Source organism: Carassius gibelio, chromosome B22, assembly GCF_023724105.1.
Source record: "Carassius gibelio isolate Cgi1373 ecotype wild population from Czech Republic chromosome B22, carGib1.2-hapl.c, whole genome shotgun sequence".
Classification (NCBI taxonomy): Eukaryota; Metazoa; Chordata; class Actinopteri; order Cypriniformes; family Cyprinidae; genus Carassius; species Carassius gibelio.
Genome location: NC_068417.1, coordinates 8,160,393 through 8,183,955, shown reverse-complemented (window position 1 = coordinate 8,183,955; position 23,563 = coordinate 8,160,393). Strand labels below are relative to the sequence as shown.

The following is a 23,563-nucleotide window of genomic DNA, read 5'->3' as shown; positions in this document are numbered from 1 at the left end:
GATTGATTGACTTAAACTTTGTGTTTCCAAAATACACCAATACATTAACTTTCCAACACGAGGTAATAACATTTTGGACTTTGTTTACACCACACAGAGAGGAGCTTACAAGCTGTTGCCCCCATCAAATTGAAAAAGGTTGGAGAAAAACGTTCTGTGCCATGGTATAACAGTAATACTCTCTCAAGAAAGTAACTCATAGTCTTGAACGCAAATGGAGAAAAACTGACTTGGAAGTTTTTAGAATTGCATGGAAAAACAGCATGTCCAGCTATAGACAGGCTCTAAAAACTGCTAGGGCAGAGTATACACAAACTCATATAAAATAACCAAAACAATCCAAGGTTTTTATTTAGCACAGTGGCTAAATGAACAAATTACCAGACGCCACCTGATTCAAATATTCCACCAACGTTTAATAGTAATGACTTTATGAATTTCTTCACTGATAAAATAGATAACATTAGAAATACAATAGTGAATGTAGATTCTACAGCGTCTAACACTTCAGTTTCATCCATCGAACCCAAACATAAACTGCTGTGCTTTACAACTATTGGAGAGGAAGAGCTAAATAAACTTACCACTGTGTCTAAACCAACCACATGTTTATTAGATCCTGTACCCACTAAATTACTGGAAGAGTTGTTACCTGTAGCCGAAGAACCACTTCTCAATATCATTAACTCGTCATTATCTTTAGGTCATGTCCCAAAACCATTCAAGCAGGCAGTTATTAAGCCTCTTATTAAGGAACCAAAACTAGATCCTAGTGAACTGGCAAATTATAGGCCCATTTCAAATCTTCCATTTGTGTCTAAAATTTTAGAAAAAGTTTTCTCTGCTCAATTGAGCACCTTTCTGCACAAAAATTATCTGTATAAAGAATTTCAGTCAGGTTTCAGGCCCCACCATAGCACAGAAACTGCACTTGTTAAAATTACAAATGACCCGCTTCTTGCGTCAGATCAAGGCTGCATCTCATTTCTAGTTTTACTTGATCTTAGTGCTGCGTTCTACACCATAGATCATGAAATACTCATAGATCGATTACAAAACTATACAGTTACAGTATACAGTCAAGGGCAGGCTCTAAGATGGTTTAGATCCTACCTGTCCGATCGCTACCATTTTGTTTATTTAAATGGGGAGTTATCTCATTTATCACCAGTAAAATATGGAGTGCCAAAAGGATCAGTCCTAGGTCCCCTTAAATTTTCAATATACATGTTTCAACTTCTAAATTATCTAAGCTTACAGAGTGTGTTAAAAATGTAAAAGATTGGATGACCAATAATTTTCTCCAATTAAATTCGGATAAGACAGAAATATTAATTATTGGACCAAACAAACTACACAGAATCTTGTAGATTACAATTTGCAACTAGACGGATGTACTGTTACTTCCTCTACAGTAAAAAATCTGGGTGTTATATTAGACAGCAACTTGTCTTTTGAAAATCATATTTCCCATGTTACAAAAACTGTATTCTTCCATCTCAGAAACATTGCCAAGCTACGAAACATGTTGTCTGTTTCTGGTGCAGAAAAGCTAGTTCATGGATTCATGACCTCTAGACTGGACTATTGTAATGCACTTCTAGGTGGTTGTCCTGCTTCGTCAATAAACAAGCTACAGGTAGTCCAAAATACAGCAGCTACAGTCCTTACCAGGTCAAGAAAATATGATCATATTACCCCAATTTTACAGTCTCTGCACTGGCTACCTATTAAGTTCTGTATCAGTTACAAATTATCATTACTTACCTATAAGGCCCTAAATGGTTTAGCTCCCGCGTACCTAACTAGCCTTCTACCACGTTACAATCCATCACACTCCCTAAGGTCACAAAACGCTGGACTTTTGGTAGTTTGGTAGCAAAGTCCACTAAAGGAGGTAGAGCTTTTTCACAATTGGCTCCCAAACTCTGGAATAGCCTTCCTGATAATGTTCGGGGTTCAGACAAACTCTCTCTGTTTAAATCTAGATTAAAAACACATCTCTTTCACCAAGCATTCAAATAATGTATCTCTTAAATTGTGAGTGTAGTTGCATCTAAACAAATGCACATTCTTATTATTTAGCTTGGTTAAAGTAATTAATTTTACATTGTTGGATCAGCAGCTATGCTAATTACATCCAGTGGTAACTAGGATTTACACAAGCTCCAGTCTGGATCCAGAACACCTGAGAAGAGATGATGCTGACCCTCAGAGGACCTCAGATGATGCTAACCCTGAATCAACAAACAGAACTAACAAATATTGCTACAAGTGTGACTGCATCATATAATAATTATTAATAATATTAATAATGTTCATCATCCGGCTGACTACGTCTTGTATTAATTTTTCTGAAAATTCCTGTCATACATGCACAAACTGACATTCACCACTTATAAGCTACTACTAAATATTGTAGTAACATAATTTTCTGTAAAGTTGCTTTGCAATGATTTGTATTGCAAAAAGCGCTATATAAATAAACTTGAATATGAATAGGAGTACCTCCTACCTCTCCGATAGATCCTTCAGTGTGTCTTGGAGGTACTGGGGTTCCTCAAGGCTTAGTACTTGGACCACTTCTCTTCTCTATCTACATGACGTCATTAGGTTCTGTCATTCAGAAGCATGGCTTTTCTTATCGCTGCTACGCTGATGACACCCAACTACTTCTCATTCCAACCAGATGACCGGGCGGTAGCTGCTCACATTTCAGGCTGTCTGAATGACATTTCTAGCTGGATGAATGACCATCACCTTCAACTCAACCTGTGGAAGATTTTTATTAGTAAGATTTTAATCAATCAAGAATAATCAATGTGAATCTAGCCATTTTTGCTGCTAGTTATTATTCTATTAAAATCTTATAGGTCTAAACTCTAATAGAAAGTTGCCTACGCCCTGGAATGTACAAAACTGATAAGAAACACATGGTCAGACATACATTGAGGGCCTCTCCCCTCTAGGGATGTATGAAATGTTTAGATAAGGAAAAGTCTTGACTATTTGGAAACGCCCTGTATAGGGTATAACCGGCAAAATACACCACAAACCTTACTAAGACAGAACTCCTGTTGGTTCCAGCTAACCCATCGTTTCATCCCAACTTCTCTCTACAGCTGAGTTTGTCAACCATAACTCCTTCGAGGACAGCCAGAAACCTAGGAGTTGTGATGGATCATCAGTTAAGCTTCACAGACCATATTGCTACAATGACCCGGTCCTGCAGATTTGCCTTATACAACATTAGGAAGATTAGACCCTTCCTATTAGAACAAGCCACCCAACTTCTTGTCCAAATCTCTTGTTCTCTCCAGACTGGACTATTGTAATGCTCTCCTGGTGGGCCTTCCTCAATGTACTATCAAGCCTCTGCAACTGATCCAGAATGCAGCAGCGAGGGCTGTCTTCAATGAGCCAAAAAAAGCTCACGTTACTCCTCTCCTCATCAGGTTACACTGGCTACCAACCGCTGACGGCCATCAATCAGATGGAAAGATAAAATCATGGATTTAACAGATGCAAAGATATGAATCAAAACAACTCACCTGTCAAGTAAAACAAGCGAGATTGGCATCTCTTTCTAGTTGAAGTTTGTCGTGAAGCGCTCTCCATCTAGAAAATGCAACACCGATATTGATCCTCGCTCTTTCTCTCCTCTTGTCCCAAACTCTTAGTAGGTCGTTTGGTTTCCCATACGCTTAATAAGCATTCGGGAGCTGTCCTTGTCAACAGAACCAGCGGCAGACGGTACGCAGTAATTATGTTCCATAAATAAGTAACACAATCCACCATAAAACATGCAAGAAGTAAATAAGGAACTGCTCGAAGCAAGCTAGTGGTTTTCTGGACACTAGACACTACTTCCACAATTGTCCATGACACTATTGTCATGTGGTTTCTACGTCAGTAAAGCCGGTAACAAAGGGTAACTAACGTCATTGACAGGTGACTGCACTGCCCCATGTCACCGTTTAGAATGGGAATTTTCTCATAATTTACAAGTACTTAAATAAAGAGATATATTGTTAGTAATCAGCTGGACAAAATATATAACACTAGCCTAGTGGTTTTTGGATATTTTACTGCAAATATCTTACAAATTGTATCTTTAAAGGGGGGGGGGGTACAATGGTGTTTTATGTATTCAGAGTTGTTCAGTTTTAAAGAGATGGATTCTCGTGCTAAATATGGCCAAAGTTTTTAAAAATAATTTAGAAGAATGACTGAGAATTTCTGTGCCAAAAATCGTACTTCCGGGTTGGTACAAGTTTTCGACTGTTTTTTTTCGATCATGGTTCTAAGACGTAGACAAGAATGGAACTCCTTATATGAGCATTTAACTCGGAAAAGCGCGCCTGCGCACACGTCACCCAGAAGAGAGCTAGACCGCACACATCAACAGGCTTTAGCAACTGCCTTTGTGTGTTCTGGTATATGATGCAGTCACACTTGTAGCAATATTTGTTAGTTCTGTTTGTTGATTCAGGGTTAGCATCATCTGAGGTCCTCTGATGGTCAGCATCATCTCTTCTCAGGTGTTCTGGATCCAGACTGGAGCTTGTGTAAATCCTAGTTACCACTGGATGTAATTAGCATAGCTGCTGATCCAACAATGTCAGCAGTCAGGAGGGGAAAATGTGATAAACCTTGAAGCCGTTAAAAAAAAGAAACAAACAAAGCCAACATGATCCAGATTTTGAGTTAAGTTCCCCAGCTCTAGTAGCAGAATTAGTCGTAAATATCTTATAAGTATTTTTTTTTTACAGGAGCAATGTCTCAAGCACCGCTAGCCCTATGTTCCGTTACTACGACAAATAATTAATTTCATTACTAGTCATTAGTGATTCTAAACAAGACACCCACTGACATATTTTCAGCTGCTCTAATATTGATGAGTTTCAGATTATAAACACTCATTCAATAACTTCAGGACCAGTCTGCAGATCATCTCTCTTTAGTCTGAGTGTTTGCAGATAGAAACAAATCATTAAAGTCCGAATACTTGCTGCAATCTGATGACACCCATCTCCATTAACAACACATGTCAATAACTACACTAGAGCACATAATAATAATAATATATAAATATAGTTTGATTTTGCATTCTGAGACAATAATTAAATTATCTTTGGTACAATTTTGCTTGTGCAAAACCTGACAGTGGTTACTTAAAAAAAAGACATGTAGGCTACATAAAACACCACAAAAGCAAAATAGTGTTCCCTGTGTCTATATTATAATCCTGCTCATATATTTATGTATAGATTTAAAATGTCCTACGCGAAACCGATTAAAAACACTGCAGAACGACCTCGCATATTGCTGCATAAACAAAGAGTATTTATTTAAATAAGCGAAAATGCCGTGAACAGCTAACTCACCTCAGAAGACGCCACGTATAAAGCTTCGGCTCTTTGTGCCTCATCAGGCGGTGACTTAAATAAAAGCGCTTTGCACGAAGCTACCTCGCATTACGGACAGACTTTTATGTAAAACCTTCTCTCTTTCCAAAAAAAGCTCTCGGGTAAGGAGTTTCAGACGCCAAAAAGACTTGTTTGCTGCGTGAGTCCTGAGAAGTTCAGCTCATAAACCCCGCCCCCTGCATGTACACGAATGGAACGTGATGCAACTACGTAAATCAAATTAAACGGAAAATTCTGTTTCCCTAGTGTTTTTGGAGCAAAACATGATATAAGTCTGACGCTACAAGCAAACATACGACATATCGCTGTTGCCATTATGGAGTGAAAACAGTATCAAAACCTCCCCCCAAAAAAAATAAATAAATAAAAAATACAGGAGAGATCCATACTCGCACACGCAATCCACAGTTGCACACAAGAGATCCACTTATTATTATAATATTCAGAAATTGATTAATTGCAATGTTTTTAAAGGGAAATGCAGAAGTGATTTTATCATGATTAAGACTCATATGATCCACAAGTTAATTATTAATTCATTTTAAAACACAATACATTTTAACTTGATCTTTATTTGAATAAAGTTGTTTTTACATTTAAGTGCAATACAGTTTTTACTGAACTTTTAGGTACAACAATTTAATTTAAGTTTTTTTTATGTACCTGTTTGTAAGTACAGTGCAATGTTAATGTTAATTTTCAAACTGTATATTAACAATATTAAAGTGGCTGACAACAGTAAATATTATTATTAGGGATAAAACTGCCTGGTTTTTAATAGTTTTAATAGTTAGGCCTACTGTGCTACTGAATTTTAATGCTGGTATGGTGGTACTTGGAGAGTTAAATATTTTCTGAGTTGGTACATGGTATAAAGTTTGAAAACCACTGGCCTAAACAGTTACTATAGTGTTTAGTTGTTGGCATTTTAATGTTTATATGATTACCAGGCTTGACATATAAAATTATGTGTTCTTAGATAACATAAAACTATGTTAATGGCATCATCTATAATTACTGTTATGCTATCATTATTTATCATGTAGCAATTAAAAAAAAAATTCTGACAATAACTAGGCAGAAGTTTCTGTACCTATATAAGCCACAACATTAAATCAGCTTTATCAGAAGTTTACGAGCTGGCTTATCTATGCGCAAGTTACAAAACCATAAGGCACAACGCTATTCAAAACAGCTCAAATTGGAGTCAGAAAAGGCATTCTTTACTCACTATGCCAGTGTTTTATTCAATTAAATTTTATTATAAACAGCATACATTAATACTTCATTAAAATCCATTGTTAAACAATTTAGCTTTTGATATGTCATATTACACTCTTGTACTAATCAGCAGATACAGTAAAAACAATAACTCTCCAACAGATATCGTTCACCCAAAGTTAATCGTTTAGGATGCAGCTCAGATAAGTATTTCCATTTCTTCCTTTTACACGCCTTTAAATAAACGTTTAACAAGTTAAACAGCATTAATCACTCGATTCCTCAGCGTCTTCTCCGTTACTGTTCGAAGTATGTGTGCTACAGTTGCATGCGCACTACATTTGGATTTCTTAAAGAGGAAGTGTCAGAACAATACCATTATAGATGTTTGTGTTGCTATTAATTCTTAGTCACATATAGTACATTTTAACTTATTCGTACATTATGAAATATTATATTTATTATACTTGCCTTACTGTATTATGAATTTCCGAATTACAGAGCAAATAGCATCCCGTGACTCCATGTCTGCTGTCATTTTCGATTTCTCTAACCTAAACTACAATGTTAAACTGGGAGCTTAGCATCTACGTCACGGCTCTCAGTCCGCCCTCTGTTAGTTGATTTAGCTGGCTGTTTTGGACCCGGAGGAAAACTGGGAGATGGTTTGTTATTTCAGACTGAGTACAGAAGTGAACTGAAATTGAGCAGAAGTACGAAGTCTGACGTAGTCAGGTTTGAACAAGAGCGCATATATATATATATATATTAGTGCTGTCAAAATTAGCGCGTTAACGCATTCGATTAATTTGAAATATTTAACGCGTTAAAAAAAAATAACGCAATTAACGCGGTTGCAGTTTTTTTTATTTCCAGTTGTGGCCTATGTGTGTTCAACGTGCAAAGAAATATGGATAAGACCAAGGAAGGACTTTTAGACGGAAAGTTTCAGTATAAAACCCTGCCGGATTACTCTTCAGTCTGCCACAAGAAACATTTTCATTCAGTCTGCCACAAGAAACAGCAACATTAAAATCATGAACTCAAATGTCATTGTTTAAAAAAAAAAAAACAATGACTGTAACAGTGCGTAAATCAGACCTTTCTGTAACGCTAACGTTAATAAGCTTAAACGAAAATAAAGAAATAATTGTGTAGCGGAGTATTTTTTGTACACAGTGCCGCGAACTGTCAATCACTCCTGTACGCGTGCATCACTGTCCTCCTCAGCTGCAGCAACTTGCGCTCTCTCTCTTCATCAAGCTTTAAAACAAAAAGGGAACAAAAAGATCATATTGTCTTTGTGCATAGGCTATAGATTTATTAGATAAATGAATATCTAAATTTTTGCCTTGCCGTCTACGGTATTTTTTTAGAACTTAGAAAAAAGATGCTGCAGCCAATGAACAGCCAGCGGGGGCGGCAGGTCGACTCAACCTCCGCAGACAGTTTTTAATGTTTATCAGACAATAAATACTCAAGATTTTGCTTTAGTATAACTCACAACGAGTTTCACACCTTCTCCGGCCACGTTGAGTTGTTGACACTTAACAGTGGGAAAAGCGACACATGCGCTATTCACTTGTATAACTTAAGGGTGAATGGGTAATGTAGTTTCTGCTCTGGGTGGGATGAATTGGGAAGCTTGCATTGTGAAGGGCGCTCTGAAAATCGGCAAAAAGATTAAAACCTCTATTAAAACAGATGTCCAAATGAGCGTACCGGTACGCTAAAAGCACGTTCTGGGCGCACGGAGAGGTGGCGGTACGCTCAAGAGCTATATTTGGAAGTGGCGATACTGAGTACTGGTGCATACCGGCCCACTTAAAGCACTGGCAATGACTATACTTTGGAATTTTTTTGCAGTCCACTTAGAATTCAACATGGAAATCATTTTTGTTTTTTATTGGCATTGATTGTTTTGAAATTCAAATGGTACTTACATGCCTGTGTTTTTATTTCTGTAATAAATATGGCTTTCAAGCCAACAGTTAATTTGGAGGATATTGATGGTTTATTGCAGGTATGTTGTTTACATGAGAAAATCTGTGTTACAAGTTAAACAAAAATTCCAATAAACAATCATATTTTGAATTTAAATAGTTTCTTTGTCTTGAGTTTACATTAATTATTTACATTTTACATTTACATATCCAAAAAGTTTCAGTCTTTTAATTGCGATTAATCGCGATTAATCGCGATTAATTTAAAAAAATTGTGCGATTAATTAGTTAATTTTTTTTAATCGATTGACAGCACTAATATATATATATATATATATATATATATATATATATATATATATTAACTACTTTCTTTTATTAAGGTCTAAACAAACCAAATTAATAAATGAAACTCATGAGAAACTCTCTTCTCACACTGAAAGTACACATGATCTCTCACACCAGTGTGTACCTTCTGATGAACGTTTAAACTTTAGATGTGAAAAACTCTTTGCAGGTAAAGAACATGAATGTGGTTTTTCTTTCGTATGAACTTTCAGGTGATTCTTCAGACCTGAAGCCTCATAAAAATGTTACAGTTGAATCTGTGCTGGTCTTGAAGATTAACTTTATTCACCGTGACTTTAGATGATGTTTCTTTGTTAGTTTATACAGGAGAGATTTTATTTCTAGATGCATTGTTGTGTCATGTTTGATGAGAACGAGTCATCAGACCTGAAAGTGCTGGATCTGAAGATGATCTACTGACTAGGGGTTGAACAACTTCTGTTTTTTTTTTAAGTTGACTTTTACGCTACCTGCAGCATCGGTGTCGGTGGGATGCCCCAGCCACTCCTGTCTCTTCCGGCGGGGTGGTCGTCAGCCCAGCACCACTGCCCAAGATGGTCGTCAGCCCAGCACCACTGCACAAGATGGCCGTCAGCCCAGCGCCACAGTACAAGATGGCCGCTAACCCAGCGCCAATGCCCAAATTGGCCATCGGTCCAGCGCCACAGTACAAGATGGCCGCCAGTCCAGCGCCACAACACAAGATGGCCACCAGCCCAGTGCCACAGCACGAGATGGCCGCCAGCCCAGCGCCACAGTACAAGATGGCCGCTAACCCGGCGCCAATGCCCAAATTGGCCACCGGTCCAGCGCCACAGTACAAGAGGGCCGCCAGCCCAGCGCCACAGCACAAGATGGCCGCCAGCCCAGCGCCACAGCACAAGATGGCAGATAGCCCAGCGCCACAGCACAAGATGGCCGCCAGCCCAGCGCCACCGCACAAGATGGCCGACCCAAACCCTGAGTCTCCAGATAAGGTGCACGATGCTGTCCCGGAGGCAGAGGCGGTGCCCGATGCTGTTCCGGAGGCCGAGGCGGTTCCCGTTGCTGTTCCAGAGGCCGAGGCGGTGCCCGACGCTGTTCCAGAGGCCGAGGTGGCACCCGATCCAGAGTTGAGTCAGGTCCCGGTGGACTCTCCGGAGTCGGGTCAGATTCCGGTGGACTCTCCGGAGTCGGGTCAGGTCACGTGGTGGTCTGCTGCTCCGTCCTGGGGGACTCTCGTCCTGACCACATGGCTGTGGTGGTCTTCCACTTGGACCTGGGGGGCTTCCGCCCTGACCACAAAGAGGTGGTGGTCATCCGCTCCGCCCTGGGGGACTCTGACTTTGACCACAAAGCTGTGGTGGTCTTCCGCTCCGCCCTGGTGGACTCCGGCCTCGACCACAAAGACGTGGTGGTCATCCGCTCCACCCTGGGGGGTTTCCGCCCTGACCACAAAGATGTGGTGGTCTTCCGCTCTGCCCTGGAGGGCTTTGACTTTGACCACAAGGCCGTGGTGGTCTTCCGCTCCGCCCTGGAGGGCTCTGACTTTGACCACAAGGCCGTGGTGGTCTTCCGCTCCGCCCTGGTGGGCGCCTCAACATCCCCTTTATGGACTTCTGTTTTGTGTATTTGAGTTCTGTGATGTTCCTGTCTGTTCCCCTTAGTTTTTCTGGCCCTCCATCCCTCCCCCTGAACCTCCTCCGTTCCTCCTCCCTCCTGGTTCTCCATGTTTTATGTTACATTTCTGGTGTTTGTCCCCCATGGGTTCCTTTTCCGGCCCTCCGTCCCTCCCCCTGAGCCTCCACCTGTCCGCCTCCCTCCTGGTCTCTGTCCCAGATCACTTCCTCCTCCCTTATATGGTCACCTTCCTCCTTGTTAAGTTAATTGATTGTCCCCCACCATTCTCTTGTTCCCTCATTATCCTTCTGTCTATTTATACCCAGTCTGTCTTAGTCTGTGTTACGGAGTCCTTGTTTAATGTCAGGTTATTTCATGTCCGTCATCCTTGCCTTGCCTTGTCTTGTCTTGCCTTGCCTTGTCTTCGTGTCCTGTTAATGTTCTGATTTGGATTCTCTGGTTTTGACCCTGCCTGGACTGTTTACCCCTCTGGATTATCCCTTTAATAAATGATACATACCTGCACATGGTTCTCTCATCTCGTTCCTGAAACGCCGATCGTGACAGTAACGTTACATACCAGCCTCCTACAGTTCTGCAGCTCAAGACGCAGTAGTCCAGTGCATCGGGTACACATTTCCAAGTTGTAAAATTTAAATAAAACAACATATCTATCGCAAATGTAAACACCTCCATCAACGCAACGTCATTCCCGCATTGCCAAAGAGCTGCATGGTACACAAATCAGATCTGAACAGTTGTGATATACAGTGTGAACATCATTATTTTAGATCAGATTCCAATCGGATGCAAAGATAATCGTATTTGGACTAACAGTGTGAATGTAGCCATAGTTAACTCTATCAACATTTAAGCCATAGTCGACTCTTCATTTACACATGTGCTGTAACTGTACCTCTCTCAACCACAAACGCCTTCTTTAATCAGCAATTATCAGTCAAATTTGCGAGTCCGTTCAGTGGCATTGTTAATGTTCATTTGCTCCAACATGGCTGACTTCCGGATTGATGACGCGTCCGTGAAAACCACCTATAGGACCAGCGACTAATCAACATCAAGCTTAAAGCATCATGGCAGAACATTGATGTAGAGTAGTCGATAAGTCTGTGTATCCCCTAATACTGACTGTGAATGTTTTTGATATGCACGAGTAGATTAGATGATTGACTGAAACTCTTCCCACATACAGTGCAGTGATACGGTTTCTCTCCAGTGTGGATCCTCTCATGTGTTTTCAGGTCTCCTAACCGACTGAATCTCTTGTCACAGAGTGAACACTTGTAAGGTTTCTCTCCAGTGTGGATCCTCTCATGTGATTTCAGGGATCCTAAATGACTGAATCTCTTGTCACAGTGTGAACACTTGTAAGGTTTCTCTCCAGTGTGGATCCTCTCATGTGATTTCAGGTCTCCTGACTGACTGAATCTCTTGTCACAGTGTGAACACTTGTAAGGTTTCTCTCCAGTGTGGATCCTCTGGTGCTGTTTCAAATGTTCAGCTCTAATAAAAGTCTTCTCACACTCAAAACACATATATTCTCTCACATCACTGTGTATCTTCTGATGTACTTTTAAATTCTGCAGATGTGAAAATCTCTTTCCACACAAAGAACATGAATGTGGTTTCTCCTTTGAATGAACTTTCAGGTGCTGCTTCAGGTTTGAAGCCGTCAAAAATGTTTTTCCACACTGATCACATTCATAAAGTTTCTCTCCAGTGTGAATGTTCATGTGTATCTTAAGGCTTGATGAATGTCTGAAACTCTTCCCGCACTGATCACATCTGTAAGGTTTCTCTCCAGTGTGGATCCTCGTGTGCATCTCAAGACCATGTTTGCTTCTCAAACTCTTTCCACACTGAGTGCAGGTGAAAGATTTCTCGTCTCTTCTTTTCTTTAAATCTTTCTGTTTGGTTTGAGAGCGACTCAAAGAGTTTTCTCCAGTTTTGACATGTTTGTCCTCCTCTTTATTCAGTTCTTCATGCTCCTCGTTTTCTTCAATCAACTCTAAAATACAAGTTAAAAAACAAAATTTTTTTTGCAAATCACCGAGAGAAATGTTTAAAAAAGACATACATGTGAACCCTGAAATAACAGTGTAGTGTGGACAAGTGTTATACAAAATATTTTGTTAATTTTTATAAATGATATGTCTCTGGATCTTTACTGGAGTGATGGACATTGTTCTTCCTGTTATACTTATTAATATTAATAATAATTATCATTATTAAACATTTTACAACATAATACACAAATCCCATGCTTCTATAGTGAGAACCCTTACCATTTGCTGCTTCAACTATATTATTAAACAGCTCTATATATCTTTCCCATCACAACAAATGAAAATATGACAAACAGTTTGAAGCTTTATAACCTTAATGTTCATCATCACTGAAGAATCAAGAATAAACACCAACCTGTTTGTTCTTCAGTGTGGTTCATTCTGCAGGGTTCTAGATCTCTCATGTTCTCTCTGTTCTTCAATAAACTCTTGTCTCTGCAGATTTCACTTCTTCCTGATGCTTTGATGCTCCTCTTCACTTGTAGACTGATGGGAATATTCCAGCATTTATTGATGAACTGCAGTGGGAGGAGCTTCACTGAAGGTGATAATGTTGTGGGAGGAGCTTTAGTGAAGGTTTGATTGTTGGGGAGGAGCTTAACTGAAGGTGATACTGTTGTGGGACACAAAATCACCGTTCACTCATTCAAAACAACAGACTGACTTACATTTTGTAAGACATGATTTGTGTAAGAAAGGCTGTATTTGAAGGAGTGACAATGGCCATGAATATTTCTTGATTCACACATGAGAGACAAAAGGACCTCCATAATGGGCCATCATCACTCAGTGGTGTAGTGCAGGCTAACTCCTGTTATTTATATATAGTGCTGTATTATATTACACAGGGCATGAAAACATATTTGCATTGTAGGACATTTAGATGCAATGAATTATAGTTTAATTCACAGACAGTAGTTCTGCAGCTGTTCAATGCATTCTGATAAAGTCTCAGTCAGGAGGGGAAAATGTGATAAACCTTGAATCCGTTAAAAAAAGAAACAGACAAAGCCAACATGATCCAGATTTTGAGTTAAGTTCCCCAGCTCTAGTAGCAGAATTAGTAGTAAATATCTTATAAGTATTATTTTTTTACAGGAACAATGTCTCAAGCACCGCTAGCCCTATGTTCTGTTAATTCAACAAATATTTAATTTCATTACTAGTCATTAGTGATTCTAAACGACACCCATTTACATATCTTCAGCTGCTCTATTATTGATGGGTTTCATATTATAAACACTCATTCAATAGGGCTTGGGCGTCGTGACGTCATTACTTGGCGTGGCCACCATGTTGACAGCCTCCTTTACTGCTACTCGGGCTACTGCGCAGTGTTTAAACATACTCCCTCTCATCCGTGTGTTTTAATTTGATTAATTAAAAATCTATTTCAACCATGGTAAACTGTTGCTGTATTGTGGGGTGTAAATAGCGCAACATATAATCGCCATGGGGAAAATAAAATGAGAATGGATTAATTTTACACCGCTTTCCTGCTTGGAGGCGCGACGGAGACCATAACATCTGAATATTCATTTAAGGGAAATTTCTTGGGTTACTCATCCAAAATACGGGAAATTTCAACATTCATCTTTTTGTTGCTATCCCTATGCTAACAGCAAAAATGTGTACTATAAAACTACTGCATTAACTAACGTTAAGCGATTTGTGAAGCTAGGTCTAACGTGACTTTAGTTACAGATTGGCGTGAAATCGTGCTCTCACAACAACCATGCTATCTTAAAAAGCCCTACATCACGCTAAGTTTGCTTTCAAGTAAGCAAAACGATGCTTTGAAAACAGCTGTTTCGCTGGAAGGGCAAGGAGTAGCGAGAGGACAACAACACAGAGACTTGACAGGTCCGATGGAAGTATTTTACAGGAAAATACCCATCCATTTGTGAAATGTACATGAGACTTCAATGACTTGTAGCTTCGGAACTATTCTGAAGTGTAGGCGCTCACAAAACAAGGTAGCCGAAGATATCTATTATGCAAAAGTGCGGCAGCAAGTCTCCGTCGGTACTACACTATTTGTTGGGAATTTCATATGGATCCAAACCGTTAATAGTGCCGATTTCACAACCTTTTCACGATTTTACCATTTTTTCTCTTTCTCCTAACTCTGCTTCTTCTCGTTCGACTTGATGTATGTTTACATTCGCGAGGCTGCCAGCAGGACCGCCACGTCCCAGAATTGTGCATGTGCAAAGGCTGACAGCAGTTACTTAAATAAAAAAGACACATAGGCTACAGAAACACCACAAAGCAAAATAATGTTCCATGTGTCTATATTATAATCCTGCTCATATATTTATGTATAGATTTGAAATGTCCTACGTGAATCCGATTAAAAACACTGCAGAAACAAAGAGTATTTAAAAAGACGGAATGCCTTGAACAGCTAACTCCCCTCAGAAGACTCCACATCTAAAGCTTCGGCAGCTCTTTCACACACACACACACTGTGAGCACACACCCGGAGCAGTGGGCAGCCATTTATGCTGCGGCACCCGGGGAGCAGTTACGGGTTCAGTGCCTTGCTCAAGGGCACCTAAGTCATGGTATTGAAGGTGGAGAGAGAGCTGTTCATACACTCCCCCCACCCACAATTCCGTCCGGCCCGAGACTAGAACCCACAACCCTTCGATTGGGAGTCCAACCCTCTAACCATTAGGCCACGACTTCTCCAGCAACAACAGCGCTTTGCACAAAGGTACCTGGCATTACGGATAGACTTTGATGTAAAACCTTCTCTCTTTCAAAAAAACAAAACTCTTGGGTTAAGGAGTTCCAGCCGCCAAAAATCAGCCCCAAGTCAGACCTGTGTGCCGCGAGAGTCCTGAGAAGTTCAGCTCATAAACCCCGCCCCCTGCATGTAAACGAATGGAACGTTAACGTAACAAATTAAACAGACAATTCAGTTTTCCCTAGTGTTTTTGGAGCCAAACATGATATAAGTCTGACGCTACAAGCAAACATACGACCTATCGCTGTTGCCGGTATGGAGTGAAAACAGTATCAAAACCTCCCAAAAAAAAATAAAAAATACGGGAGAGATCCACACTCGCACACACAATCCACAGTTGCACGGGAGAGATCCACATTTTATTATAATATTCAGAAATGTATTAATTGCAATGTTTTTAAAGGGAAATGCAGAAGAGAAGAAGTGATTTTATCATGATTAAGACTCATATGATCCACAAGTTAATTTGAAAAAGTTGATTCATGTTAAAACAATACATTTTAACTTAATTTTTATTTGAATAAAGATGTATTTACGTTTAAGTGCAATACAGTTTTTAACTGAACTTTTAGGTACAACACATTTTAATTTAACTATTACATTCTTTTTATTTACCTGTTTGTAAGCACAATAAAGTGTTAATGTTAAAACTGTATATTTACAATATTAAAGTGGCTGACAATAATAAATATTCTTATTAGGGATAAAACTGCCTGGTTTTTAATAGTTAGGCCTACTGTGCTACTGAATTTTAATGCTGGTATAGTGATACTTGGAAAGTCAAATATTTTCTGAGTTGGTACATGGTATAAAGTTTGAGAACCACTGGCCTAAACAGTTACTATAGTGCTTAGTTGTTGGCATTTTAATGTAGTTACGATTACCAAGCTTGGCATATAAAATTATGTGTTCTTAAATAACATAAAACTGTATGTTAATGGCATCATCTATCAGTATTGTTGTGCTATCATTATATATCATGTGGGAATTTTTTTTTTTTTAAATTTCTGACAAGAACTAAGCAGGAGAGGTTTCTGTACCTATATAACCACAACATTAAATCAGCTTTACCGGAAGTTTACGAGCTGGCTTATCTATGCGCAAGTTACAAAACCGTTACAAAACCGTAACGCACAACGCTATTCAAAACAGCTCAAAATGGTGTCAGAACACGCATTCTGTACTCACTACTCCAGTGTTTTATACAATTACATTTCATTATAAACAGCATACATTAATATTTCATTAAAATCAGTTGTTAAACAATTTAGCTTTTGATATGTAATATTACTCTCCTGTACTAATCAGCAGATACAGTAAAAACAACAAATCTCCAACAAATATTGTTCACCCAAAGTTGTTCATTTAGGATGCAGCTCAGATAAGTATTGCTATTTCTTTCTTTTATACTGTTTATACTTTATACTTTTATACTGTTCGAAGTATGTGTGCTACAGTTGCATGCGCACTACATTTGGATTTCTTAAAGAGGAAGTGTCAGGACAATACCATTATAGATGTTTGTTTTTCTATTAATTCTTTGTCACATATAGTACATTTTAACTTATTCGTACATTATGAAATATTATATTTATTATACTTGCCTTACTGTATTATGAATTTCAGTTTTTATATTTGTTTATATTCATGTGGGCTGCATTTTTATGGAATACAAGTACACATACACACACACAGTATTGCTTCAAAAAGTAAAGTTACACTTAAAAAGTAAGTAATTAACAGAATCAAATTGTCACGGTTGGGTTTGGGAAAACACAAAGAGAGGGTAGATCCAAATGCAGGTAAGGGTTTTTATTTAAACAGAGGGGTAACTACAAAAATAAACAGTCATGAGAGACAAACGTAACCAAAAGAGGGAACCGGATGAAACGGGGAACTCGGAAGAATGAGAAGGTAGAGGAAGTCTCGGGGGAACGAGAGCATGAGACACATAGGGTAAGGACTCCATGATGACAACAGAGAAAGACAGCTCTATATAGGGAAACTAATGACAGAGTATTGTCAACACCTGTGCGATTCTAATTGGAGTGCAATTACTGTGAAGACACAACCAGACTAGCGGAATTAAAGTGCCTATGGTGAAGTGCCTAAGGGGAAGTGAGCTCACTAGGGAACACCCAGGAAAACAAAGACTGGCAGCGTGACATTACCCCCTCCCTACGGAGCAGCTACCAGATGCTCCACCTAAACCCAGGAAAACCCCAACAGAAAAAGAGGCAGGAGGGAGGTGGAACGGCGGCGGACCAGGGGGAGGGATGGAGGGACAGAAAACAGGGACAGGAGCAACCAGGAGGAATGGAAAGGTGCAACACAAAACAAGGAGTCCAGGAGGGAGGCGGACAGGTGGAGGCTCAGGGGGAGGGAAGGAGGGCCAGACTAAACTAAAAGGAACAGACAGAAACAGAACTCAAAAAACACAAAACATAAGTCCATGAAGGGCATGTTGAGGCGTCCACCAGGACGGAGCAGATGACCACCACATCTTTGTGGTCGAGGCCGGAGTCCACCAGGGCGGAGCGGAAGACCACCACGGCCTTGTGGTCAAAGTCAAAGCCCTCCAGGGCGGAGCGGAAGACCACCACGTCTTTGTGGTCGAGGCCGGAGTCCACCAGGGCGGAGCAGAAGACCACCACGTCCTCATGGTCACCGCCGGAGTCCCCCAGAGCGGAGCGGAAGACCACCACGTCCTCGTGGTCACCGCCCGAGTCCCCCAGGGTGGAGCGGATGACCACCACGTCCTCGTGGTCACCGCCAGAGTCCCCCAGGGCGGAGTAGAAGACCACCACGGCCTTGTGGTCACCGCCTCGGGAACTGTATCAGGCACCGCCTCTGGAACAGCCTCGGGCACCGCCTCGGGAACTGTATCGGGCACCGCCTCGGGAACAGCATCGGGCACCGCCTCGGGAACAGCCTCGGGCACCGCCTCGGGAACAGCCTCGGGCACCGCCTCGGGAACAGCCTCGGGCACCGCCTCGGGAACAGCATCGGGCACCGCCTCGGGAACAGCATCGGGCACCGCCTCGGGAACTGCATCGGGCACCGCCTCGGGAACTGCATCGGGCACCGCCTCGGGAACAGCATCGGGCTCTGCCTCGGGAACAGCCTCGGGAACTGCATCGAGCACCGCCTCGGGAACAGCATCGGGCACCGCCTCGGGAACAGCCTCGGGCACCGCCTCGGGAACAGCCTCGGGAACTGCATCGAGCACCGCCTCGGGAACAGCATCGGGCACCGCCTCGGGAACAGCCTCGGGCACCGCCTCGGGAACAGCCTCGGGCACCGCCTCGGGAACAGCCTCGGGCACCGCCTCGGGAACAGCATCGAGCACCGCCTCGGGAACTGCATCGGGCACCGCCTCGGGAACTGCATCGGGCACCGCCTCGGGAACTGCATCGGGCACCGCCTCGGGAACAACATGGAGCACCGCCTCGGGAACAACATCGAGCACCGCCTCGGGAACAGCATCGGGCACCGCCTCGGGAACAGCATCGGGCACCGCCTCGGGAACAGCATCGGGCACCGCCTCGGGAACAGCATCGGGCACCGCCTCGGGAACAGCATCGGGCACCGCCTCGGGAACTGCATCGGGCACCGCCTCGGGAACTGCATCGGGCACCGCCTCGGGAACAGCCTCGGGCACCGCCTCGGGAACAGCATCGGGCACCGCCTCGGGAACTGCATCGGGCACCGCCTCGGGAACTGCATCGGGCACCGCCTCGGGAACAACATCGGCCACCGCCTCGGGAACTGCATCGGGCACCGCCTCGGGAACTGCATCGGGCACCGCCTCGGGAACAGCATCGGGCACCGCCTCGGGAACTGCATCGGGCACCGCCTCGGGAACAGCATCGGGCACCGCCTCGGGAACTGCATCGAGCACCGCCTCGGGAACAGCATCGAGCACCGCCTCGGGAACAGCATCGGGCACCGCCTCGGGAACAGCATCGGGCACCGCCTCGGGAACTGCCTCGGGCACCGCCTCGGAAACTGCCTCGGGCACCGCCTCGGAAACTGCATCGGGCACCGCCTCGGAAACTGCATCGGGCACCGCCTCGGCCTCCGGAACAGCAACGGGGACCGCATCGGGAACGGCTTCGGTCACCGCCTCGGCCTCCGGAACAGCAGCGGGCACCGCCTCGGCCTCCAGAACAGCAACGGGAACCGCATCGGGAACGGCCTCGGCCACCGCCTCGGCCTCCGGAACAGCAGCGGGTACCGCCTCGGCCTCCAGAACCGCAGCGGGCACCACATCGGGAACAGCATCGGGCATTGCCTCGGCCTCTCGAACAGCATCGAGCACCTTCTCGGGAACAGCCTCGGCCACCGGAGCAGCAGCGGGCACCGCATCGGGAACGACCTCGGCCACCGCCCCGGCCTCCGGAACAGCAACGGGAACCGCATCGGGAACGGCTTCGGTCACCGCCTCGGCCTCCGGAACAGCAGCGGGCACCGCCTCGGCCTCCAGAACAGCAACGGGAACCGCATCGGGAACGGCCTCGGCCACCGCCTCGGCCTCCGGAACAGCAGCGGGTACCGCCTCGGCCTCCAGAACCGCAGCGGGCACCACATCGGGAACAGCATCGGGCATTGCCTCGGCCTCTCGAACAGCATCGAGCACCTTCTCGGGAACAGCCTCGGCCTCGGAAACAGCATCGGGCACCGCCTCGGGAACTGCATCGGGCACCGCCTCGGAGACTGCATCGGGCACCGCCTCGGCCTCCGGAACATTAGCGGGCACCGCATCGGGAACGGCCTCGGCCACCGCCTCGGTCTCCGGAACAGCAGCGGGCACCGCATCGGGAACAGCCTCGGCCACCGCCTCCGGAACAGCAGCGGGCACCGCATCGGGAATGGCCTCATGGACGGCAGCCGCCCGCTCGGGAACGTTCTCCGGGTCCTGAGGAACAGTAGCTGCCTGTCTCCTCCTCCGCCCTCTACGATGGAGAGTCGGTGGCGTTGAGTCGGCCATCTTGTGCTGTGGTGCTGGGCTGGCGGCCATCTTGAGCTGTGGCGCTAGGCTGGCGGCCATCTTGGGCTGTGGGGCTGGGCTGGTGGCCATCTTGGGTTGTGGGGCTGAGCTGGCAGCCTTGTCTGGAAACTCTGGTGTGGTTGTTGCATTCCACTGAGCACGATGGTGCAGGTAATTGGTAAACCCCCAAAAGTCCAGGATCTCTAACCCCTTCATCTCCCATTGAGGTAAAGGATCATCCAGGCAATTATTAAACCAATCCTTTAGTGCTGCATCATTGTAACCTAACCCGACTGCCAAAGTCCAAAACAATTGCGCCAGGCCACCCACCTCCCTTCCCTCTTGACGAAGGGTGGTTAAGTTCCGGACTCTCCCCCTCCGTTCCTCCATGGTGGCTGGGGAACCGATTCGAAATCTCACACCGCTGGATCTAGGCATGATGGAGTCCTTCTGTCACGGTTGGGTTTGGGAAAACACAAAGAGAGGGTAGATCCAAATGCAGGTAAGGGTTTTTATTTAAACAGAGGGGTAACTACAAAAATAAACAGTCATGAGAGACAAACGTAACCAAAAGAGGGAACCGGATGAAACGGGGAACTCGGAAGAATGAGAAGGTAGAGGAAGTCTCGGGGGAACGAGAGCATGAGACACATAGGGTAAGGACTCCATGATGACAACAGAGAAAGACAGCTCTATATAGGGAAACTAATGACAGAGTATTGTCAACACCTGTGCGATTCTAATTGGAGTGCAATTACTGTGAAGACACAACCAGACTAGCGGAATTAAAGTGCCTATGGTGAAGTGCCTAAGGGGAAGTGAGCTCACTAGGGAACACCCAGGAAAACAAAGACTGGCAGCGTGACACAAATAAGATCCTACAGGACAAAGTGAATTTCCATTTAAAAATCACGATGTCCAATATGACACAAATCAATAAAAGATCCTTCATGAAAAAATGTAATCCCATTAAATAAATCAGAATGTTCAATAAGATTTTAAGCATCAAATAAAATCTGTTTTTATGTAGCACACCAAACTTAGTTTTGTTTATTCAAGGGGATTCACAAATGTAATTATACATGACGTTTACTGCACAGTTGAGTCCAAAACAACTTTGAGTATAGACTCAACACTGGCTGGTGTGAGTGTGCGCAAGTGATGATGTCATCGCCATAAGTTATACTCAAAGCAAATACAACAAATTAGTAAAAGTGAAAACTAACTTGAATTGCAAAGATGTAATACGTAAGATATAATACTATATATAAATGCTTAGTAAAACACGATTCAATTCGCAAATGTAAACACCTCCATCAACGCAACGTCATTCCCGCATTGCCAAAGAGCTGCATGGACACACAAATCAGATCTGAACAGTTGTGATATACAGTGTGGACATCATTATTTTAGATCAGATTCCAATCGGATGCAAAGATAATCGTATTTGGACTAACAGTGTGAATGTAGCCATAGTTAACTACGTCAACATTTAAGCCATAGTCGATGCTTCATTTACACATGTGCTATAACTGTACCTCTCTCAACTACAAACGCCTTCTGTAATCAGCAATAATCAGTCAAATTTGCGAGTCCGTTCAGTGGCATTGTTTATGTTCATTTGCTCCAACATGGCTGACTTCCGGATTGATGACGCGTCCGTGAAAACCACCTATAGGACCAGCGACTAATCAACATCAAGCTTAAAGCGTCATGGCAGAGCATTGATGTCGAGTAGTCGATAAGTCTGTGTATCCCCTACTACTGACTGTGAATGTTTTTGATATGCACGAGTAGATTAGATGATTGACTGAAACTCTTCCCACATACAGTGCAGTGATACGGTTTCTCTCCAGTGTGGATCCTCTCGTGTCTTTTCAGATGTCCTAACCGACTGAATCTCTTGTCACAGTGTGAACACTTGTAAGGTTTCTCTCCAGTGTGGATCCTCTCATGTGTTTTCAGGTCTCCTAACTGATTGAATCTCTTGTCACAGTGTGAACACTTGTAAGGTTTCTCTCCAGTGTGGATCCTCTCATGTGTTTTCAGGTCTCCTAACTGACTGAATCTCTTGTCACAGTGTGAACACTTGTAAGGTTTCTCTCCAGTGTGGATCCTCTCGTGTCTTTTCAGGTCTCCTAACTGATTGAATCTCTTGTCACAGTGTGAACACTTGTAAGGTTTCTCTCCAGTGTGGATCCTCTCGTGTCTTTTCAGATGTCCTAACTGATTGAATCTCTTGTCACAGTGTGAACACTTGTAAGGTTTCTCTCCAGTGTGGATCCTCTCGTGCCATTTCAAATGTCCAGCTGTAATAAAAGTCTTCTCACACTCAAAGCACATATATTCTCTCACATCACTGTGTATCTTCTGATGTACTTGTAAACTCTGCAGACGTGAAAACCTCTTTCCACACAAAGAACATGAATGTGGTTTCTCCTTTGAATGAACTTTCAGGTGAATCTTCAGGTTTGTAGCCGTCAAAAATGTTTTTCCACATTGATCACATTCATAAAGTTTCTCTCCAGTGTGGATGTTCATGTGTATCTTAAGGTTTGATGATGCAGTAAAACTCTTCCCACACCGATCACATCTGTAAGGTTTCTCTCCAGTGTGGATCATCATGTGCATCTCAAGACTATGCTTTTTTGGGAAACTCTTTCCACACTGAGTGCAGGTGAAAGATTTCTTGTCTCTTCTTTTCTTTAAATCTTTCTGTTTGGTTTGAGAGCGACTCAGAGAGTTTTCTCCAGTTTTGACATGTTTGTCCTCCTCTTTATTCAGTTCTTCATGCTCCTCGTTTTTTTCAATCAACTCTAAAATAAAAGTTAAAAAACAACATTTTTTTAGCAAATCACAGAGAGAAATTTTAAAAAAAGACATACATGTGAACCCTGAAATAAGTGTAGTGTGGACAAGTGTTATACAAAATATTTTGTTCATTTTTATAAATGATATGTCTCTGGATCTTTACTGGAGTGATGGACATTGTTCTTCCAGTTATACTTATTAATATTAATAATAATTATCATTATTAAACATTTTACAACATAAGACACAAATCCCATGCTTATATAGTGAGAACCCTTACCATTTGCTGCTTCAACTATATTATTGAACAGCTCTATACATCTTTCCCATCACAACAAATGAAAATATGACAAACTGTTTGAAGCTTTATAACCTTAATGTTCATC

At 42.8% G+C, this 23,563-nt stretch overlaps 1 protein-coding gene and 1 long non-coding RNA gene across 25 annotated transcripts in view; one reads left to right on the top strand and one right to left on the bottom strand.

The window, feature by feature from the left end:
- Positions 1-23,563, bottom strand: part of LOC127987708 (zinc finger protein 271) — a 392,063-nt gene that overhangs the window by 19,610 nt on the left and 348,890 nt on the right. For 5 of the 23 annotated variants that reach the window (XR_008161333.1, XR_008161338.1, XR_008161336.1 and 2 more), the window contains 2 exons: positions 22,039-23,182; positions 9,412-11,590 (listed from right to left, as the gene is read on the bottom strand). The exons of 11 other annotated variants lie outside the window; for them this stretch is intronic. Coding sequence is in view for 1 of the 12 variants with exons in the window: in XM_052590074.1 (XP_052446034.1) it covers positions 12,980-13,028 (49 nt within the window). In the remaining 11 variants the exon portion in view is untranslated. Of the gene's footprint in view, positions 1-9,411; positions 12,567-12,979; positions 13,112-22,038; positions 23,183-23,563 lie in introns of those variants that run through there. 7 more of the 23 variants (XR_008161352.1, XR_008161346.1, XR_008161347.1 and 4 more) reach the window with 4 other exon arrangements.
- Positions 1-23,563, top strand: part of LOC127987801 (uncharacterized) — a 194,563-nt gene that overhangs the window by 17,910 nt on the left and 153,090 nt on the right. The window lies entirely within an intron of this gene.